This window comes from Hakea prostrata, chromosome 7, assembly GCF_041222555.1.
Source record: "Hakea prostrata isolate BN-2017 chromosome 7, UWA_Hpros_2, whole genome shotgun sequence".
Classification (NCBI taxonomy): Eukaryota; Viridiplantae; Streptophyta; class Magnoliopsida; order Proteales; family Proteaceae; genus Hakea; species Hakea prostrata.
In genome coordinates, this window is record NC_142606.1 from 12,514,412 (window position 1) to 12,537,997 (window position 23,586).

Sequence of the window (23,586 nt, forward strand, 5' to 3'; positions counted from 1 at the left end):
TTTCAACTCTCACACATCCCCCATCCACCAAATTATCATTTTGAATTTCAAATCCTTCATCTTGAGACACTATTACATTTCCAACTTTTGCACATCCATCCACATATTATCTTTTTGAATTCCAAATCCCTCACCATGAGAATTGACATTTCCAACCCTCTCACGCATCCACAAAATTTTTCATTAGATTCTCAAAGCCTTCAAATTGAAAGTCCACAATATTTCCACTCTCCCAAGGTCCTCTACAACTCACAATGGGCCCCAAGCACCTTTCCTCATCCATCAAATTTTTACGCTGAAAATTAAAAAATTCGAACTCACCTCTTGATCAAACTCTCCGTCGCATGCTAAGGTCTCATCCAACAGCTTATGAGATGAAAAAGACTGAGAAATTATAGGAGTTTCAGCCAACTGAAACTTTGTTGTAGCAAAAGTCCCTTCCAAACCCAACTCCCCTTTGTTGCTTGAAACCATGCTCACCATCTACGGTACCGTCTTCCACCAAATTTTTAAATTTAAAATTAAAAAAATTCGAACTCACCTCTTGATGAACTCTCTCCATCACATGCCAGGGTTTCATTTGACAAATTTTGAACTGGAAAAGATTGAGATTTTATAGGAATTTCAATTGATTGAGACCCTATTGTAGCAAGTATCCCCTCCAAACCTAACTCCCCCTTGTTGCTCGAACATTGCTCACCATCCACACCACCACCCCTTGTGGCGCCACCGCCACCACCTTCTCTGTTGCTGCCTGAGTAATATCAGCCTCCTTTTTAGCCCTACATTGTGCCACCATATGCCCAAAGCATTTACAATACACATAGTTTCAATCCCCTGCTTATACATGATGACTTTTGGGAGAAAGCTGAAGGCTTTGAATGTAACAGGTTCACATCGCTCCACCTAAACCTCCTCCTCCCACTCTGCATCCAATTCGAGTCCAACAAGGACACAAGCAAAGTTGCGAGAGAAATCTTATCCTGTCCTTCGATCCAAAGCTATAGGCCTACACACCGTTTTGCAATGTACACCACCACCTTCTCATACCAATACTCAAACGATAACTTTGGAAAACGAACCAGTTAACTACCACCATTGAAACCAAATAGTTTGTGAACCCACCTTCAAAGGACAACTCCTCCAAACAAAAGTCACACCACCTTCATTCCTTAACTACAAAATAACAAAACCCTACTGATAGAATGAAGAATGACAGGAGTATAAATCTTCCATCCTCTTGCATAACCATTGATGCATCCTCCGTTCGAATGATACCTTTCCTCTTGCAAAATTCCTTCCTACAACAATTTCGGACATTGTCTCTTCTCCATCACATCATTCTCTAGTCTCACAAGTTGAAATACTCTTGGTATTAAGTTCTAATTTAACTAATTACTTAAAAAAGATGATCTTACTTAAGATTAGAAACGTGTCAAGAATCCAATCAAGTGGTGGGATTTGGCAAATGTAAAAGCCATTCCCACTCAACCATGCAAATCTGGAAACTTTCCATGGATTGAAAAGTTGAAATACTCTTGCTCCCCTCTTCGGCAAAGTCATTTTCAACCATGCCCACTCAGGCTCAAATGCCACCACTATGACTAGCTTCCAAACTCGGCGAAAGAGTCGTGTGGGTCTTCTTCAGCAGCCACCACGATTTCCAATTGCCTTTCCATCTAAACCATTTAGGCCGGAAGAACTTTCAACAGAACAGGATATGAAGCTTCAACCATATTTTCTTTTGGGGTTCCCCAAAACTGGATTTCTTTGAATAAATGGAGATCGTAGGAAGGTTACAACATACTAGACGCTGGACTATTGCATAGACCAGAACAGAGAACGTTAAACTATATTAAAAACAGAACCAATTCATGGCACCAACCAGAACCATAGACAGGGAAGGGAAGTTTCTTTTAGGTTTATGAGAAGAGGATCTGCATATGGAACTCTGTGATAAGATGTCATATATTCTGGGCAGTTGTGAGGACAAAAGGCATCAGCACCGTAGTATTAATCACATGTAGCGTGACTTGTTAAAGACATTTTCAGTAGGAAGAGAAACAATTACATGTGATTTTAGTCAAGGAAAGCAGGTAACAGTTTTGAAAGAACAGAAAGAACAGTCACCTTTTCACTCTTGCATTAAGAAGGGTCACATGAACTATCAAGCTAAATGAAGTAATATCGCCTATACCAGGAAGAGAGTGACTCCATTATCTCTATCTCTGCTAGTTAACTCCCTCCCTGAGGGAATTCTCTACTAGAACAAGTTCATGCTTCATTTATTGAAGAACTCTGAATCTTGGGCATATGGCTGTAATTATGATCTCAAAGCCTTGCCAGAGTAAAACAACATATATATGAACTTGACCAACATCCTCAAATTGTACAATTTTGATGGCAACAATCAAACCAGAGCATTTTCTTTTCCAAGAACTGAAACTAGGATGGTATGCATCTCAACTAAGGGGCATACAGAAACAACAAAACAAAAAGTATTATCAATTGCAGTCATCTAACAAAAAAATAATCTAATTGTAAATAAAAAAGGTGATACATCAAGGAAGTCCACTAAAAAAACTTTTACTTTCCAAGCAATTGGTTCAGACTGTTTTTGCATCAAGTGAGCAAACAGAGTAGTGTTGGGTGGGAGCCAAGTCATATATTGCCTTCCAGGAATTCAAGAACACTAGCCTAAGTCAAAAACCAAAGGTCGGGATTGAATCACAGTGCAACCACCCCAGATCACTTCCCCTCCAACACCAGCCAACATTACCAATCTCCTGATTTCCACAATCACTATTCAATAACTAAGGTCACTAATCTCTATCTGAATAACCGAGTCAGTGAATGAAGACTACTTGTAAATCCTAATTTCTGCACTCACCATTCTTCTCATCTACACTTCACATGACTCCATCAGCCATTGAACAATGAATAAATGAATAGTACTGAAAAAGGTCTCTCCTTCTTGTTGTTGATTTTTTCTTTTTCTTTGAGCTTTCCTAATTTAAATGCAAGCACTAAACTTCCCTATTCAAGTGGCTTAATGTTAAAACAAAATCCAAACAACTATCCAATACAACAATCTCTAAATTATATGCTATCTATCCAACAACAGAAGGATTTAAGCGCTACCCTTTATCCAGTGACTCCATGAACAACTCCTGCTGCTTCTGCCTCCTCATTTCTAATATTTTCCTGTGAGAATTGGAATGCAATTCATTAGAGAAAGAAGGGCTACTCGCCGGCCGGTACTCCGGCACGAGTCTGCCCGACTTGTACCTTACCCCACAAGCATTGCAGAGTGTCTTTGGTCCATGAGGCCCTGCTCGCCACTGTGGAGTCTTCTCAGCCCCGCAATGCAAACACTTCCTACCTATGGTCGCCATAATCGTCTCATTTGCTGCTGCTGCTGCTAATGTTGATTTTCCTCCATTGCTCTTGCTCTTGGGCTCACACCACCACCACCATTGCTGACCTGACATATTTGAGAACCCACTTCGTTTCCGCCTTCTCCTCTTGCTTCTGGCTCGAACTGGGACTCGAAGGCTAGCGCAGCAAATCATAATGCCACTGTTGTTACTGCTGCCGCTACTGTTCTCAAGCACCGAATTAGGGCTATGATTAGTTGAGACCTTACACAGCTTCCCTGGGAAAATGTCGTCAAATGTCTCTACGGGTGGAAAGGCGTCTTCGTTTGTTAACCATTCCAGTTCTTCTTCCAGGAATTCCTGAGTACAGAGAACGAGTCAACACGGGCGATTCAATTAAAACTCGAACGAGTCATTTAATTGCAGCCAAGTAAATTTTGAAAAAAAACAGAAATTTTGCCTTTTCCAGCAAAGAACTCATTTGGGCTCTTTGCAGTTCAGTATTCTGAGGTGTAATTCTCATACATCTTTTCGAAGTTGAAAATTCAAACTTTAAATGAAATGTCCAAATTGACGATGAAACTCGGCCTGTCGAGCTTCACCCGGTCTAACCCATCCGAGTCGACGGGCTTTTCCAACTGTCAACCCAGAAAAAAAAAATGAAAAAACGGAAAGACTCGGCCGATTCTAAAGAATAGCAATGAAGGCAAGAGAAGAGTTGCAGGAACGCCTGTGAGAAATGAACGAAGGAAAAAACATAAAAGAGAGATTTTTTTTTTTTTTCCTTTCACTTACGGGGATGGGACGGTGGTGGCCATCAAAAAGGTCCAACACGGTTTGTGCTTCATGGTCTTGGTAAGTAGTAGTAGTAGGGTTTGTGGGTTTAGATTCCAAGGCCAGAGTTGAAGAGGAAGAAAGGGCTTTTTCTCTGTTGACGTTGGTGGTGAAGTTGTTGCTGTTGCTTTTGCTGTTGCTCTGTTTGTTATCTTCTTCCTCGTCTTCTTCACCGATGTCCGAAGAGAAGTCAAGAAACTCTTCTACGAGCAAACCTGCCTCAAAAGATACCATTTTTTTCAAACAGTGAACGACCGTAGAAGATGAAACTGTGAAGGGTTTCAGATTAAGAAAGACAGAGATGAAGAGCAGAGAAGAGAAATGGTTGCTGCAAACAATTTTCTTGCTTTTTCCTTTGTCCGGATAACCTTCGCTCTTCAGTTATCAATAATAACTCCTTTTGACGCAAGGGTTTTTGGGTGGGAACGAGGGGATGTCCATCTTTTGTGCTTTCTTTTACTAATTTGCCCTTCTAATTTCTACCCTTTTCACCCATTTTCCCTTCTTCTCTTACTTTCCAGTTTCCACTCCAAAATAGTTATTTCCAATTTTCCATTACCCAGGAAAAAAAAAAAAAGGAAAGGAAAAAAGGAGGTTATTTTTCATTGAATCAGAATTGCTTGAGAATAGTTTCATAGGTCATTATTATTTATGCATCTCTGTGCCTCTCTGTCTTGGGTTTGTTGCACCAATGCTACCCATTCTTCAATATTGAAGTTAACACCATACGTTTGTATTTGGTTGTTGAGCAAACAGGTAGATAGATAACCCATTGAGACAATTGTGGTGTTAATTTGGGTGTTAGTGCATCGCATTAATGATAATTCTTCGAAGGATTAAAGTATTAAACCCTAGAATAAGCAACACTAATGGAAATTTTATAATGTAGACAAGGTAGTCAAGGGTTTTAATGTTTTGGGTATTTGAGCATTGACACTTGAAATATGAAATATTGGATGGATAACTAAAAGGGACAAACCCTTAAGTCAATGGATTGTACAAATTTTTTCTTTTTTCTTTTATTTTTTCTATAGCAAAGACGATGATCAAGAGATCAAGTCACATGATTCAAAATCAGTATGCTTACTAGAGTATGGTGGTATTTACTTAGGATTTCATAGATGATGAAGTAGTCATTTTGGGCAGGTTTGTACTTATGCAACGATTAAGGGGATGCTAAGTAAAAAATCAAAAAAAGACACGAAGAGAGAAGACGCGAACTCAAATTTCTTTTGTCTCATTTTCTTTATACGGGAGGCTGTATCACTATGTTAGAAACATGTCTAACATTTGAATAAGCTTTAAACATGCTAAGTAAAACACAGACAAAGTATCTCATTAAATATTCAAATATGTTACAATCAAGAATGCACTGTAATCAAATCGTCAGATGGGAATGAGTTATGTTGAAGGCTCAAAATTTGAAAGTACAATAGAATTCCCATTGTACCCAAGTATCTCTAGTTTGAAATTCTGAGATCCGTCTTACCAAAAAGAAGGGAAAATTTTTTTCCTACGAAATTGACGAGGGTATTTCTGGTTATTTGGAGGTGAGAGTAAGGGTAAACAAGTGAATTAAAAGAAAGGAAAAAAAAAAAAATCCAAAGTGGTTAAACGAGGCGGGCCACTTACGCAACGTCTAGCCCAACGCGACGACCTTAACGATGCTAGCTGCGATGATAACACGTCAGAAGATCCAATAAAATGGAGACACGTCAACATCTCAATTTTGAAATCGCTTTGCTACACCTCCGCACGTGGAGGCGCGGATCATGTGACTCCACTCCAACGTATACTTCCTCCTCTTCCTCTTCATCTTCCCTCGCACGCGGTATTTTAAAGTTAAAAATTAAAACAGCTGCTCTTTCACCGCTACGTCACCATCCCATTTCCCCCCACTTTTTTCTTTTCTTTTTCAATTTAACTAATTAATAATTAATTATTATAATATAAATGGTGGGACCCGCTCTCTCCTAAAATGTGAGGTGGGTGGGTCCCATGCCACCTTCCCTAATAAAAGGTGTCGCCAACTTGCCATCCGTGGGTGATCAAGCCCATTCATTGGCGCTGCTTATTTTTGACTCTTGGAAGTTTGAATTTTTTCTTTGAAAAAAAAATTAAAAAAAATAAAACTTCATACTTATAAATTATAATATTATATACCTTATAATACTAGGCCAGTGGGCCCAATTAAGTCCGTTGTAGATTAAAGAAAGCATATCCTTGATTTTCTTTTTTGGTGTGTTCATGCGGCCAGCTTGCGCGCACCTTGATTACATATTCAAAGGAAGTTTTATCGCCTACAAGGGTAAATCCATGACTCTCCACTGAGAAGTATGGATCTTACCACTCTAAAAACCCTGCATTGACATACGTATGGCAATGAATGGACTTGATCACATACTTGGATTCTTGACACGGATACAATTTTAAAGCAAGATCCTCATTTTTTTTAGTAAATTAGCTAAAATAAAACTTAACACCATTAATTATGATTACTAGAAAAAAAAATAAAGATTTTACTTTGAGATTTGATAGCTATAATAAGAATCCAACCATGTAGATTAAAATTTTTTCGCTCCATATGAGTAGAAGATCTGGATTTACATACACTCACTCTAAAACAAATATAAAATCTTGGTTGATGCACCTTTAAATTCTTCCACATCAGCATATTTATTTCATGAGAAGTAGCACTATAAAAAGCATAATAAACACATTAATGCAACAAGAGATGGGGTCCTCCATATGAGAATTATCATTCCAAATAACCTACTAAACTAGCTTTATTGATGGGGTTGTGTTGGCTTAAATCATTTGACCCTTTCTAAGTGCTGAAACTTTTGATAGCTATTTAGAGCTCATCAGCTATCTGTTTTTCACTTTTCTATTTTTGACATGGATCTCTTCAAAGGCAAGACACTGCTAGTGTTTTCCTCCCCTTTTTTTATGGTGGAGGGTAAGAGAACGCATTCATTCAAGCATCAAGCCGAGAAAATAGTTCAAGGATCTCACAACTAACGAGAGGAAGATGGTTAAACAGTCGTGCTCGTGCTTGTGCTCGTCAGTGACTAGGCTTTCCAAACTAAGAAATCTGTAACAGCATTGATCTCCCTAGGAATACAAATAAAGAAGAAAGAAAGAAAAGCAGATTGTAAATACACAATATCTGCTACTTGAATACTTAATTAGTAGGATGGCCTCACTAGAGAGGATCCCAACACCAAAGCAGAAGGCAATTTCCCACCATAATGAAGAAGAAAAATTTTCCATTCAAGCACCTGCTTTTATCTGAGATGGCCATTTCAAGATAAACCCAAACAGGTTCTAGGTTTCTCTTTGGTTGGATGGAAAAGAAAACCAATATTGAAGGAATATCCCTACAAGGATCTTCAAGATGTTTCAATAAAAAAATATATCTAAGAACAACTTTAAGATTGTTTTAATAGGTTCCTTATCCTTAGACAAGTTCTTTCAGGTTGTACATCTTTACCAATACATAAATATAGATGTGAAGGCAACGTGGGCAAGTGCCATAGAACAGCTTTTCTAATGTGATATAATGGTTAGAAAGCTTTAAATGTTCTAAATCAAGCACCTGCCCACGTTCTCTTTAGAAGATTTATACTGGATTAGAAGACAAATGACAGTCAATGGTTTACCTTTACTGAACATTATGAGTTGTAAGAACAAAAACTAGAGGCAGAAGAAGTAGAGATATCAAGCAAAGAACCCAATATCTTCCATGGCATCAACCACCTTCTTTGTTTGGAAATAATTTCTTCAAATGTATTATATGCTTCTCCACATGTTGATCTTATTTTTGGGTTCCAGTTAAGTGATGCCTCACCATGATATATGGCAATTACCTGGAGCCCATTTGGCATTGATTAATTGCTTTTCTTTATCTAAACTTTGCTGGAAAGAGTTTGATTCTCAATTGCTGGAAAGGCTTCAGGTGCCCATTCGATGCCAGCAATTCAACACAATTGGAGAATGGAGAATGGAGAATGGAGAATGGGGAAATCTTTGTGAATAAGAGAACCAACAACTACAACAGGTACAGTTTTTTTTCAGGGAATAATGGCATATTCCCCAAAGCTAAGAATGAGAATACCTTCTTTAGATGAGAGGAGGTAAATACAATTCAGTATAATGGTTTTTTGTAAAGAAATGGTTGTAACGACATGAAGAGCACTTTCACTTTTATATCTTCTTCTATCTTTTCCGTTTCAGGGTAAATCTTAACATAAAAATAGATGTAGAATCAATTCTAGGGATATATAATCAAGTCATTTTCTCCCGAGTTAGAACAGTCATATTCGAAGTCTTGTGGGAATAATTATCAGTTAATAAGGTTTTTTTTTTTGATAGAATGAAATCATAGAGTACTATTGTATGTATAATTCACATATCTTTTCTGGGGAGCTAACCATTGTGTTAAATCTCCCTAGAAATATTTTATCTCTATTATTATATTATATATATAGATTTTTTGGTGTGAACTACCATATCTTTTATATTGACTATAATCAAAATTGAAGGCTTCATAAGTATAATACACAAAGCATAGATTCTGATAAGATCAAATTTGACTTAAGAAGGGGACAATTCTTCCCTAATGTTAGGTCTTCTGTTCCATAAATTGTGCTGGTGTGACATTGAATCCAATGTCTGGTATGTGGATATGTGAATAGTTAATTGAGGGCGGTGGTAGCTACAGGCCGGCTTGATTTGGACTGGTTTGTTTTATAATTAACACTAAGCTACTAAATATTATGATAAGATAGAAATAATTAAATAAGGAAGAGTGGTAGGGGACTAGAGGGAGAAGATGAATTTAAATTTCAAAATTAAGTAGAGCCAGTAGATAAGCATGTAAGGAAGTTAGAGACTTAGAGTCAAGTCAAGAATCTTTTACTTCTTCTGAAATGAGGAGCTGCTGCACCATATGTTTCTAGTAGTTTGTCACTTCTGGGTGAGTTTAATGCTTGTAAACTAGAAACTGTTCATGATGGGTTCTCTCTCTGTATCATTCATCAGTATTATTGAGACACCTCATGACGTATTGATTCAGATATCTTAACATTATTGGTTTTTGCAGGTCCACAGTAGCAATGAAATTCTGGGCCAAGGCAGAGGACAAAAGAGAGCATAAATTTTTTATGTTTGTATCAAGAGGAACCTCTGGGGATTAAAAGATTGAAACAGGCTATACATCTGGGGAGAGACTGATCAGAATTGAAAATGTCACATTCCCAGGTCGACCCACAGTTCTTGTACAGCTAGAGCTTTAAAATCTCATGGGGTTGGCTTGGGCCCAGACGAATAGGTGTAGTCTAATCCCAGCCAGCTTGGTCATGAAAGCTTCGTTCTTGTGTTTTTCTATGAATCTAAATTTTGGGGAAGGGAACTCGTACATGCACGAGAGATTCTCCTGTTAGCTCCACCAAATAGGGTCTTTGGTTTTTAACAACTGATATGTCGTTTCTCAATGTAAATTAGTTGGAATACAAATCATAGAGAGGGAAGGGTTGGAACTGATATGTCGTTTCTCAATGTTAATTAGTTGGAGTACGAATCATAGAGAGGGAAGGGTTGGTCCCTAACTCTGTGCATCAGTGGCTAGACTTGACATATGAGGAGAAAAATGTGGTTTTCTTTTTTTATTTTCTTTTTAGAAAGGCACGATGGCATGTGCTATGTTTTTTACTCAAATTCTTGTATCCGATTTGAAAGATGGACCTGCACCGACATATTTTGGTGGATAACCTAAATGACCTGTTTGTAGAGATCTGTGGTGGAAGCGAAAGTTTATCATCATTGATCTCAGTTTGTGGAGGGGTGCGGGGGCGAAGCCGCCACAATACGGTATGACCCGACTTGAAGGGTTGACCCGTTTACCCGATTGGAATATATATATAGTAGTAAAAAGGTGACCAACAAAAGCTCGTGGCAGCATAACCTCCAGATCCGCGGGATGCACTTCAAATCTCACATCTATAAAGAAAAAAGAAGAAAAGTACGAGAAAGAGGAGGAAAGAGAAAGAGAAAGGGAAAAAGGAGAAGAAGTATGAGGAGAAGAGAGAAGAAAGGAGGAAAGGGAATGAGGAGACGAGGTGACTGTAGGGTGTTGCAGAGCTTTGTCGCTGTACAGTCCATTCCATTTATATTCTTTGGAGGAATAGTAAAGAAGTAACTAGAGAAGAGTAAAGGAAGAAAATCCAACAAGAACAATACTTTTTAGTGAATAAGTCAAGATTCTCAAATGAGTACCCAATGAGTCATAAGATTTAGTAGTCACATATAATATTCTAATCTAATGACTAATATAAATTTAATGGGTGTCTTGGAATAGTATGTTATAAGCACGGTAAAACATTTCGGCAAAATTTGCCAAATTTCATCTGGTTCGGTGAGTAGTGAACCGAAACACTCACCGAAAAGTGAAATTACTCAATCTCATTGAAAAATCGCTAAAAAATGGTTGACCGGCAAAATATCAGCAATAATCGCCATCGAACCTAAGAAATGTAGTGGGAGACAACACTATTTCATCCATTTGACTATTCTGTTTCTCTTCTAATTGTATTAGTTCGCCGTCGCACGAATACTAGTTTGTCATTTGAAGGCTAGCGCATTGAGTGCAGCTCATTTCCATATTGAGCTCGCTGGTGAGGTCCAAATAATTTCTTTGAAGTTTGAAAAGAAGATGAGTGCCATCAACAGTCTCTCACAATCATCTCTTCTCTTTTGATCTAAAAAATAAATCATTTTGCCTTCCATCACCGAACTTCCCAAGTGAAAAATATGAAAATGAGTTACTTAATTATTGTTTTTTCGGCTGTCACTTGAGCCACACACGCCGACTTGCCCTGGATTGAAACAAGAAGGAAAATGACGCTAAACTGACTTGACTGGTTGAATATTAAATATCATTTTATTATTTTTTTAAACTTTTAACACTGATGTTTTGCAGGATATGTCATTTTATTTTATTATTTTTTAAAACTTTAAACTTTATCCTGACATTTTGCAGGATATGTCATATATGTTTTATATTTTTTTACCAAAAAAACTGCTTATATTTTTTTACCAAAAAAAACTGACATTTAGCAGGGTATGTGTTTGCCTGATTTGTCAGGTAACGACCTGGCGAACTCGGGCGAGATTTCGTACCACCTGTTACAAAGGGCTGAACCTTATAATTGAGTAGAAGATTCCGTCCTCTGAAACTGGTCAACAGAGAGAAGGAATCAGAAATGGAAAAAGGAGACGCTTGGGGTCACGAGGCATGGACTTTCCTAGCAAAATTGAGAGAGCGATCACCGCTAACCCAATGCATCACAAACTTTGTCTCCATGGATTTGATGGCCAATACTTTGCTCGCAGCCGGAGCATCACCTGCAATGCTACATTGCCTGCAGGAGATACCTGACTTCACCCCTCACGTCCATGCCCTCTGCATCAACGTCGGTACTCTTTCCCCAGACTGGCTTCCTTCCATGAAATCCGCTGCTTCTTTCATCTCTCAATTGGGGAAGCCCTGGGTTCTCGACCCCGTTGCTGTCTCGGCCTCTGATTTCCGCATGAAGTCCTGTCTCGAACTCATTCAGCTTAAACCTACTGTTATTCGAGGAAATGCCTCAGAGATTGTTGCTCTCTCCAACGCTTCCTTGGGACCCGATAAGGTATTCTAATAATTGAAATCAATAGTCTTTATCTGTTTCTGCTCCTTAGGGTTCATGGGTTGACTTATCAAAGAGTACACTATGGTGATGAGAATGATGAAACTCGAAATTAGTGAACAAAAGATCTTGGTGATGGTTTTGGGGTCCTTAAGGTAGATCTCAGGTTTAATTTACCATCATCTTGTCTTTGTCAAGTTCCAGTAAACTTCTAATTGTTCTTGTCTCTCCAAAGGGAGTGGACAGTTCCTACAGATCCCTGGATGCAGTGGAAGCAGCTAAATCCTTGGCTGGAGCAAGTGGTGCTATAGTTGCAGTCTCTGGAGCTGTTGACATTATCACAGATGGGAAGCAGGTGGTGGGCGTGCACAATGGGGTGGCCATGCTGCAACAGATTACAGCTACAGGTTGTGCTGTTACAGCTCTCATTGCTGCCTTTGTTGCTGTTGACCCATTACATGCTTTTGAAGCCACAGCTTCTGCACTATCCATCTTTGGTCTTGCTGGTGAAATTGGGATGGGCATGGCTAGAGGTCCGGCTTCATTACGGATGCACTTAATTGATTCATTGTATGGACTTGATGAAGCTACTGTAATTTCTGGGGTCAATATAACCTCCATGTCATAAGGTATCAAGTCCTGATGTCAAATGGGAAACATGTTTGCCGAACAGGGGATGGTTTCAGGGATACATATACTTCTTTCAAAAAGTGGTTGAGAACAAAAACAATGACTTCTACCCAAGAAAAATAAATCTCTGCAGCTTTGTAAGACCAAAGTTTGTTGTTTGATCTATTGTAAACTTCTTCATCAGGTAGTAATCTCGTTTATAAGACTGATGGGATGATTCATGAAAGAACTATCAGGTTGCTACTCAACAATTGTACTCAGTTACTGGTTTCAATGCTTTGTGCCAGAAAACATGGTTCTAAGGGGACTTTTAAGTATGCCCACATAGCAATCCCATATATGGGAGTGGGGTGAAGTGTGGAAGGACAGAGCTTCGAATTCAAAACCGCTATGGTTTTACTGCCTCTGGACAAGAAGATGCCACCCCTATATTATAAGCATATTCACATTATTTGGTACATCTAGATGAGAATCATGAGATAGCATTCAGTTGCTTTAATGGATCTAAAGTCATCAAGTGCTGGTGTGACCTACAGGATAGTGGGCAAATGATCTAGTTGCCTGACCATGATCACACCAATGCATGATAGTGGACAATGACCTAATTGTCACCATGGTCCAACAAACACTTCTTAAGCAGTCAAATGATTGGATCTTCCTTAAATAAATAGTAGCCCTTTGGTGAAATGCCAGGTTAAATATCTCCTTCTTACATTCTTTTGTTGGTAATCATCATTTAAAGTTCACTTCAGGAATTAACTCTCTGCATTGAATACATTCTGCAATTCCATCAAGCTTTAGGTTCTGTTTCAAACTTCAGTCAATTTTTAAGGGTATGAACGGAGATTTTCTTTTGAGTGCTTCCTGCTCACCTTTATTAGGCCTCCCTAGGATTTGGAGATCATCAGATCCCCAGATCTAAAATCATCTCAGCTCAATTTTACTTTTTATTTTTTGATTCTGTAATTTTTGAGGTTTCTGCGTTCACAACGGGAGATGAGATGCCTTGAAATCCAACAACATCCAAGTGTTTGATTTTAAGTTTTCTGGATTTCCTATATTCTGTCATGCATACCCTAATTTCCATGTTCTTCACTTCTTCTGATTAGTGTGTTCATAAACTGGGGTAGGATCCAAAACTATATTTTTTTACTAAGAACTCACCCATATCTCTGTGCGCGTGTGTGAGAGATGGCATATTAATGAACCTGTTTAGCGTCAAGTCTTGAACCTCCTGTGGATTGTCGCTCATTAGTTTCAATGCTATTGCAGCAAGCCCTTTGCCTTTCTTCCTGGAATGTATTAACATTTTGGTTCAAAATCATCAGATACAAACATAAATGATCATTTCACAATAAACCTAACTAGTATACCTTTGACTTCTGGAGATCAAGCAACATTTGCAGTTTTGTACACCTTCCTTCTTTTTTTCTTTTTTTTTTCATCATCCACCAGCTGGATACGGTTAATCTGCAAATGGAAGGAATTTCATTCCTTTTCAGTACTGGCTTCTTTAAGCTACGAAGGAAAGCTTTAGCACATAAAACACTAGTCTACAGCTATATCAGTGCAAATACAACATATACAAAGATTGTAATCAAGAAATGCTCTACATGAACAGAAAATGAGACTGTAATCCTGTATAGTGCGAAAGATGTTTGGTGTTAATCAATGATGAATTCTGCAACTAGGTGCATTTTTGCATATACTGAAGTAAATTCACAATATCTAAGTCTAGACGTTTGAAAGTTTATTACTCATCAATTTTCTGAATACATGGATATGAATTAAATTGAAGATTGTTGAAAATAAGTTCAAGGCTGGATTTATCATTTATTGTGTTGCACTGGCATGTCATGTAGAGTTTTGAGAGATAATCTTAAATAATTGGGCAAAACACAACAGACAACTTCTACAAATTGGGACATTTTCTTTTCCATGATCAACATCCACAGGTTTTCCATCTTTTTACTTTTTCTCTGAATTGGTAGCTTTATATTAAGAGCTGAGGACTATCACATATACCACAGTACCACAGGGGTGTCAAACCCGTGACTTCTTCACTAAGAATTGCCAGTTATTACAGTAAAACAACCCTTCAATGGTAGCTTTTCCACCTTTTTCTTATTTCACTCCCCCGAATGTCATCAATTGCCCAACTACATTTATCTTAGGATCAAACATTAGGGTATTATCAATGTACCCTGGAGGTTGATCCATATAAACCGATTCAGCTAGATCACCATGCAAAAATGCATTCGTAACATCAAGTTGACGGATTACCCAAGAGTTAGTAACAACAATGGATAAAACAAGACGAACTGTAATGGGCTTGACAACCGGACTAAACGTTTCGTCAAAATCAAAACCCGGGCGTTGATGGTAACCCTTTGCCACTAATCGAGCTTTATAACGTGCAATAGACCCGTCAGGATTTTTCTTAATACGAAAGACCCACTTGCAGCCAACAATGTTTTGAGATGGTGTAGCAGGAACAAGCACCCAAGTGTCATTTTTAGCTAAAGCATTCAATTCGTCTTCCATAGCCTGACGCCATTGAGGAAACTTGGCAGCCTGGGATATGATGTGGGCACAAAGTCTGAACCAGAAGACATCACACAATTTGTAGAAGATAACAAATTCAATCTTTGAACAGGTTTAAGAGACCCAGTTTGAGACCTAGTCTTCATACGACCAACATCAACCGAAGTGGGTAAAGATGGGCCAGCAGAATTTGTAGTGGGAACACATTAGAAGAAGACAACACATGGGTGTCAAAGGGAAGCCCATTAGTGGATCCATTATTTAATCCATGATCAGATCGAATATTCAGCCCATGAGTGACACATACATTCTGAGATCCATGATTTTCAACAATAGTAGGAACAGCAGTAGGCCCATTAGTGGATCCATGATTTAGTCCATGAGCAGATCTAGTATTCAGCCCATTAGTAACACATACATTCTGAGATCCATGATTTTCAACAACAGTAGGAGGAGGAACAACAGTAGAGGTGCCAAGAAGTGGTGAAGAAGAATAGATAGAAACAGTAGGTAAGTAATGAGAAGAACTAGAAAGAGTTGGGGAAGCACCTCCCGATTCTGAAACTGTAACTGGAAAGGAAGAAGAGACAGCAAACCAAGGCAGATCAAACAAACCAGAGACAGAACTAGAAAAACATGGAAAAATACTCAACAAACCGAACATCTCTAGAAATGTATATACGACCAGTGATTGTATCAAGACACCTATAACCCTTGTGTTGAGAAGAATAACCAATAAAAAGACAAGGAATTGATCTAGAAGAAAGTTTATGAGCTGCATAAACGCGAAGATTAGGATAACAGAGGCAGCCAAAAACCTTTAAAAACCAAGATCAGCTGAACAATGGAATAATTTTTCATAAGGAGAAAGTCCAAGTAGAACATCTGTGGGAGTTCTATTAATTGCAAAAATAGCAGTTTGAACAGCAACAGACCAAAAAGTAGCAGGTAAGCCTGCTGAAACAACAAAGCAAGTGCAGATTCAACAACATGTCTATTTTTCCGTTCGGAAACACCATTCTGTTGTGGTGTGTGTGGACAAGAAAAACGATGAGTAATACCATTAGAAGCAAGAAACGAAGCCAACTTAACAAATTCACCACCACCATCAGTTTGCAAAGAACGATAGAGGAAGAAAATAATTCTCAACAAGAGTCTTAAAGCGAATGAAAACAGACAAAACGCCTGATTTATTACAAAGGGGATAAACCCAACAATATCGTGAAAAATCATCAACAAAGAGAACAAAGTATTTAAACTTGTCAAAAGAAACAACAGGCATAACAGCAACATCACTATGTATGAGTTCTAAAGGAGAAGAACTATGATGAGCTACAGGGTTATATGGTAAAGAATGAGCCTTAGCCCTATGACAAGCATCACAATGAGAAAGCTGACCAGAAGAAGAAAGAGAAGATGAGGAAAGCATTTTCTGCAAACGTTGAGGCGATGGATGTCCAAAACGTTGATGCCAAACAGTAGCAGAAAGCAAAGCATGAGGCGTATCAAGCTTAGAGTGCAGAACAAGAGGATACAAGCCATTAAAACTCCGGCCGTGGAAGAGAATCTGGTGGGTGGCAAAGTCCTTCAAGCAAAATTCAGAATCAGTACATTGAAACAAAAGATTATTATCTGAACAAAACCCGGGAAGATAAGAGATTATATTTGATAGAAGGAACACATAAAACGTTTGACAACTGAACACGATAACCAGACAAGTATTTGAAAGCAGAACCATAGTGAGAAATCACCAAACCTTGACCATTCCCAACTACAATATTCTCAGAACCAGTGTACGAGTCACTAATGGCAAGATTAGAAACATCTGCAGTCAGATGATTGTTAGAACCACTATCTAATAACCAAGTATTAGGAGGAAAACTTGTAGAGAGCAAAGAAGTGGCACACAGATTACCAAGAAAAGCATGGTTAAACCTTGAGGACAATTGGCACACGATGTCCTTCAAGATTACATAACGGCACTTAACCGTGGAGCATTCGAAAGAGGGAACACCGAAGTAGTAGGAACCGATGAAGCCAAACCAGAAGAAGACAGGCGGAAACAACCCGAAGAAACACCAACAGCGAGAAGCGAAACCAGCCAGGCAAAGCCACCACGCCAGACATATAGCCACCACGATACCCTTCCATGATTCTGATAACCAGACCTCCAAAACGACGATCTGACTGACGGAAAAAGACCACAACAAGGACCACGCACGGGAACAACAGCCGGAGGAAGAAACCACGAGAGGAACCAGAGGCAAAAAGCAGAGAACGAAGCAGGCACAGCCAGCAGAACAAGAAAGACAGAGATAAGAAAGCAGACAGCAAGAAAGGCAGGCCCAGATCGAAGAGAACAGAAGAAGAACAAGCCACAGACACGAAGAACACAACACAAACTCATCAGAACAGGAGAACCGCGCGCCAAAGCATCAAGAACGAAAACCAGCCAGAACGGACAGGGAAGAACCGCAACCGACAAACGACAGAGCAACACGAGATCGCGAAGAAGAAGAAAAACGGCAAGACCGCCAAGCACCAAAAGAAGAAGGAGCGAGAACAGAGCAGGACCAGACAACGAAGAGAACAACCAAGAGAAGAAGAGACCGGGCCCAAAGCAGCCACAGAGAGAAAGACAGGACAAGGAAAGGACCACAACAAACCAAAAGACCAGCCAGAAGAGAAGAGAAGAACCAAGCAAAAGCGAACAGAAGCCAGCGGAAGAGAGGGCCAACAGAGAAAGGGGAGGGCAGAACAACAACGAAACGAACCCGAAGCAAAGAAGAAGAACAAAAAGAAAGAAGAAAGCAAAGAAACAGACCGAAGAGGCGACACCCGAAGCAGGGAGAGCAGAGGCAAAAAGAAACCAACGCAAGAACAGCAGGGAGCACCGAAGAGGGCCACCGAAGAGGCAGAAAGAGGACAGAAAGCAGACCGACAACAGACGAGAGAAACCAGACGGAGAACAGCAGAGAAACACAGAGGCCAAGAACACAAACGGAGAGAAACAGGACACCAACAGAGGAGAAGAAAAACAACGCAAAGAAAAAGGACCCAAAACAAAAAGCAAAGAGAAAGAAGAAAAACCAAAGAAACAAAACAAAAAGAAAAAAAGAAAAGATTAGAGAAAGTAAAACGGTTAAGCTTGTATTACCCCCTTTCCCAAAAAAAAAAAAAATTCTAGTTGCACCTTCCTGTCACTAGGTTACAGGAAATGCTGGTCCTCCTTTTTTTGAGTTCTCATCAAGAGGATTCGCTTATTTCTCGGGGGAATCCTCAAGCTCCAAGTGCTTAACAATATTCCCAATGAATCCAATGCTGCCCGGTTTATCTTTTAGCTTTTCCCGATACAAATGAGTCGGGGATGGAGACGATAGATTCAGAGGAAGGTCAAGATGGAAGGTGGAGGCTAAGGCGAGAAACATCACATGAGAGTGAATTAGGCAGGGTGAAGAGACAATGTCGGGAAGTAACAAATACCTGGAAAGCAGCAACGGAATCGTTCAAGGATTGTTGCAATCGAGAAGATCTCGCTGCTGTGAGAAGCCCTAACAAAGCGCAGGCGCAAAACCATTCTTCTATGAGTGCGATGATATTGGTTGTTTTTTACTACTCGCTTAATCTGTGATGAACTTCAGATTGCCGAGGCCACTGATGAAAACGAATCAAACAGTTACTGCAAAGACGTCTGAAATGTACTCACAGCTCCTGAAGCTAATCCGGATAACCATCTGGTCTCTTCATCCCTAAAAATCTAGCGAAATGCCACACCCTCCGATGCCGAACCAATTTGAACTAAATTGGGCGCCGAAAACCTATAAAATGGCGGGCAACGGGCTTGATACTCTTAAAATTCCGGAACGCCCTATAAGTTTTTCTTTTTAACATAAACCTCCTCTGAGTTGGGTAGTTAAGTAGGGCTCGACTTCAATGTGGTGCATTAACTGTGCAAATTGTCCGTGTCCCTTTCAACTACCTGCAAGACGGACGATGGAGGTTGAAATCTCGGCTGATATTTCAATCTCAACTGTTGGTAGTAGGTACTGCACATTTAATGCGCAACATTCAAGTCTGCGATAAGCATCTCAACCCCCGCCTCCCCCACTTTGTTGTTAAGCATCTCACCATTTTTCTTTTGAGGGGCATTGCTACTCTTACTCCACCATACCAAATCCTTAAATTTTATACGGTTTATTGGTTAACATAAGCTAGGGACTAGGGAGTCTTTTATACAGGACCATGTATTTACGTAGTTTATTTTCAACCATTAGATCGGTTGATCGTATACAAAGACAAAAACTTTATCCAATGGTTAAAGATACAATCGTACATGACAAACTTTTGTCCTTTAAGATAGGAAGAAACACTTTTGGTCTGCCCACATATACTATTATCACAAAGCAGATTTAGAAGGTTTTGCAGATTGGTAGTTTTCGTAATTTGGGTTTCAAAGAGGTTACCCAAGAAGAAAATAAAATAAAAAACACACTAGAATAGGTTGGAGAATATATGTGATTACATTTACAGTGGCAGCAGTTAAACAATGCCATGTCTATTGTCTGTCTTTAGTTTCTTTTATCCTTTGAACAGGGATACACTAGGAAAGTCAACTGTGCAATATTGAACCTACAAAATTACTGCACAACTGCACACTTCAGGTTATTCAGGCACCTTTCTGAGGTAATGTTTCAAAGGCTGATACAGTGTTCTCAAATTTGATTCGATGAAGAGGTGCGCCGCTTTGCTTTATCGCACATGCTGTCTTGTCTTCGAGTGGGCAACGTGCTTTCAGCATTGAGAATACATGATTGTTCAATCTCCTTGCTTTCTTCATGGCTTCTAATAGATTTTCCCACCCCTTCTCCACATAAAACAGAATCAGTCAGTAGCTGAAAGAGCAGAAATCACAAATATCTACTAGCAGGAAAGAAATATTTCACCACAATTTTAAGTTTCTTCCAGCATAAAAAGTTCATGGACTAATTCCACTAGCAACATCACAAAATACATTTTGTGCTTAAAAGTCTTGTAAGTGGTTCAATGTGAGAAAGGAAAATAAAACTTGTTAATAAACAAAATGCAAAGCATAAGAAGATTAAGGGGTATGAATTGATTGGTATTTCAAATAGATGGTATGAATTGAGTAATGCAATGGAGTCAGATTCTAAATGGGCAGGTCAACCTATGACTATGGATCAGTTGTTTAATAGAAAATTCACCGACTTGGTCAGGCTGCTTTATCTGGTTAGCCAAGAAATGATTGAAACAATAAGCCACAAACCAGAACCTGTATCAGAAGATTGGGCTCTGAAGTTTAGTTGAAGATGTTGGAATAAACTGGGGAGAAAAGACGAGTCAACAACCAAAAAAAGCTTACCCAAATAGTCAGCAATTAGATGATATCTTTTTCACTAGTTATGAACTGAGTTGACCAGACTTTACTACTAATTGCTGACGTAATTTTTTTTCCCAGGTGATAAAGAAGAGGGAAACATTCCACATCAGAACAAAGGAGAAAAATATTTTGGATTTGGAAGGGTGTTATGTGAGAGTACAGAGGTGTAGTTTTCATGAACCAGTGGGAAACATGGATAAGATACCTCAAATCCACTGAGAAAAGATATGATGCCACATATAAATCTAGCATGATCTTTACTGGATGGTGGGATGAAGTAGAAATATAAACTTGTAATCAATGTGTAACTTTGAAATAAAACTAGACATTGCACAAGATGACTAAAAGTCAAACTCGTGCTTTATGATGGTGGGCAATGAAAAATGAGACTGAACAAATAAAATGACTACACAGCTACAAGGATGTTGAGAAGGTTAGCAAGGCTAGTAAGTGACAGAACTAGAACTAAAAGCTATCACAGGCAGTAAAGCTTATAAAGCACGAAGATGAAGAAAAGTCATCCGTGTGACTGATAGTTTCTTTGTGTGGGTTACCAAACCTGACAAAAATGTCATGAGGGAATCCAAAGGCAGCAAGAAGGGAAAAAATTATTTGGTACACAACATCACTTGCATAGCTGGAGCTGAGAAGTTGGGACAAGGCTTTGTTGAGTCAAGTCAGTAAAGCATATTTCGTGATGCCGACTCAATGATTCGCTCAGAGTAAAGTCAAGCGCCGGAACTTTGGTTTAGCTGTATTGATAGGAGTTATTGATGATTAGTATCATTTTGGGAGATCCTGTAAATGGTAAGGGACAGCATGGCACCTTGGAGGGGCCACAATGAGCATCATATTTTCTGCCTAGGCCATAACTTCCAGGTGTATTTCTCCGGTTGGACCACCCACATAATCTTATGTGGGAGGCACCTGGTTGTTCCACAAGGTAAGTTTGGACAGGTTCAAATTTGCACAGCTAACACCAATGTCACACAGAACATGACAAGTTTCAGGCCCAATGGAGTTTGCTAAGTGGCAAAACAATGTATCAGATATGTCAAGACTACAAGGAGGTGCATGAACTACAAGAAGATGTATGATGCATATGTGGGAAGTTATGTCAACACATGGAAGCGTATATGATTAAATTCAAGTCAAAGATTTAATAGTTATCACTCGCTCGACATGTAGGGATTGCTGCATCATCCTTCCATGCGGCAGAACTAGGGGTGCCATCCACATCATGTTATTGCTAATATTTATATTGTGGGTAATATTTGCTAATAATTTAAAAATATGTAAAGGGTGCAAAATGACATTACTGAGAATAACAAATGCTAAAGATCCAGTGACTAGGCACACAGGTGAATAACGGTCTCAGGTTTCAAGATTTTAGTTTCAAATGTGATTTACCCAACCACATGCAGTTTAATTTCAACAAGTGCCGAGAACAGAATATTTTATCTCAACAACAGTCAACCAAAATATTTTGTCAAAATATTGAACCATGGTCTCAAGAACCAGCCCTGTTTCCTGGGTAGCAACTAGCAAACAACTAAAATGATTAGCCTATAATGAGAATTATAGATTAGCAAGTTGTGTTACCTGCATGTTGTTAGTATACTTATTTGTTTGTGTAATTGATGCAGCCTCCACTTCTGCCACATTAAGGAGCTGATATGAAAAGTCAAAGAGCTCAAAATGCAGCTGTTGACCAAGCAAATATATAATAGTGCAACCACCCCAAGCCACTGAATCACCCAAAACTTCATGGTTGTGTGATGAATTCTGAACAGATGCCTCTAAATATCCCTGAAGTTTGAGCAGTTCAGTTAAATTCATAAAATGGTAAGATCAATAGTCTCATGTAACTTCTAATACTAATCATGGCAGAACATGAAAAATATCCATGAAAGTGTTGAGTAAGCTCCAAGTAGGATACAAGATAGCAGTACTGAAAATAATTGCAAGAAAAACGATATGGCAGCCCCAGTTGTACAAAACAAGTTTTAAAAGGGAATAGTTTACATGCTAATCAAGTGAACTATCAAAAAAGTGCCGGAAAAGGCACTACACCACATTTGGTGCAGGCAACATTTGTTCCAAGAAACATTATGTTGATATTTTTGGATAAATACATAATATTGAAATGTATGCTGTTCCCATCTTGTGTCATATTTTCTTTCTTTGATAAATAAATAGAAGAAACAATGTCTGAAGTACAACAACAATGGCAGCAAGGGGCAGATGCCCCAACACAGCAACACCTATAACCAATCAAAGTTTGCTCGCATCATCTTTCGGAGGAACAAATAAGGAAGTATCCGATGTTACTTATCACAACCCCCCCCCCCCCCCCACCACCCCCCCCCCCCCCAAAAAAAAAAAAAAAAAAAAAAAAAGAAAAAGCAACACACAGATGACCATAATTTATTTTCAGAAAGCTTATCAAGCCCCAAAGAAAAAGAAAAAAAATGAGCTAAATGGGAGACATTAAAATATGAAACCAAAGTGGGCCAGCATTTAGTTCAAAAGCACTTCAAGTCAGTAGGGATGACTTCTAAAGTGAAATTTTTGTATGAATGATATGTCATCTTATTGGAAGGACTCTAGTTGTAAAATAGCTAAAGAAACCACAGCTGGACTTAGGACCTCATCAAAGAGGAAAATACCAGATATCCGGAGTGTTTTTTTTGGCAACCATGCAGATGATCTGTTCAGTAACAAGGTAGAACCATCTTGTCTTAAGATGACAGACCCATTCTCTAAACTATCAATAGGATCAATTGTAACAAGTCATACACTCATGTTTCCAAAATATAGACACAAGATTCCTTGGTTGAACTACCAGAATGGCCCAAAATCCGAGTCCTAACTCCTTAGTGATTCTTTTGGATTGAAAGGCTAACAAGAGAGCTATACAAGGTTGTTTCTTACAAATTGAAGGCCACTGAAAACACGATAGAAGTCCTTCGAAGTTGTAATGTCAATGAACCCAGTCTTGGGAGTTGCACTCCATTTAGTGCAATATTTATCCAACGCAGCACTTGTAAAAGCAAGTGTATATTCCAGGACACTCCCTGTATTCAAGTTTGCCCTGTATAACATATCTGCAATG

General features: G+C 39.0%; 3 protein-coding genes across 4 annotated transcripts in view; 1 reads left to right on the plus strand and 2 right to left on the minus strand.

The window, feature by feature from the left end:
- Window positions 1–768: 768 nt before the first annotated feature.
- LOC149009845 (GATA transcription factor 1-like) lies at window positions 769–4,632 on the minus strand. The gene is made up of 2 exons (XM_089163733.1): window positions 4,173–4,632; window positions 769–3,737 (listed from the first exon to the last, which is right to left on the minus strand). Exons 1-2 carry the CDS (start codon window positions 4,443–4,445, stop codon window positions 3,138–3,140), a joined length of 873 nt encoding a protein of 290 aa, XP_089019859.1. The 5' UTR covers window positions 4,446–4,632; the 3' UTR covers window positions 769–3,137.
- Window positions 4,633–11,353: 6,721 nt separating this feature from the next.
- LOC149009846 (hydroxyethylthiazole kinase family protein) lies at window positions 11,354–12,793 on the plus strand. The gene is made up of 2 exons (XM_089164125.1): window positions 11,354–11,902; window positions 12,135–12,793. The coding sequence occupies exons 1-2, from the start codon at window positions 11,474–11,476 to the stop codon at window positions 12,525–12,527; spliced, it is 822 nt and encodes a 273-aa protein (XP_089020251.1). The 5' UTR covers window positions 11,354–11,473; the 3' UTR covers window positions 12,528–12,793.
- A 6,670-nt stretch (window positions 12,794–19,463) lies between these two features.
- PIR121 (transcription activator) overlaps window positions 19,464–23,586 on the minus strand; it is a 68,728-nt gene continuing 64,605 nt past the window's right edge. Inside the window, exons 22-24 of one of the 2 annotated variants that reach the window (XM_089160834.1) lie at window positions 23,406–23,578; window positions 22,074–22,280; window positions 19,464–19,934 (exon numbers count right to left, since the gene is read on the minus strand). In XM_089160834.1, coding sequence (XP_089016960.1) covers window positions 19,740–19,934; window positions 22,074–22,280; window positions 23,406–23,578 — 575 coding nt within the window. In that variant the 3' untranslated portion in view covers window positions 19,464–19,739. The remainder of the gene's footprint in view (window positions 19,935–22,073; window positions 22,281–23,405; window positions 23,579–23,586) is intronic. The other variant, XM_089160832.1, reaches the window with a different exon arrangement.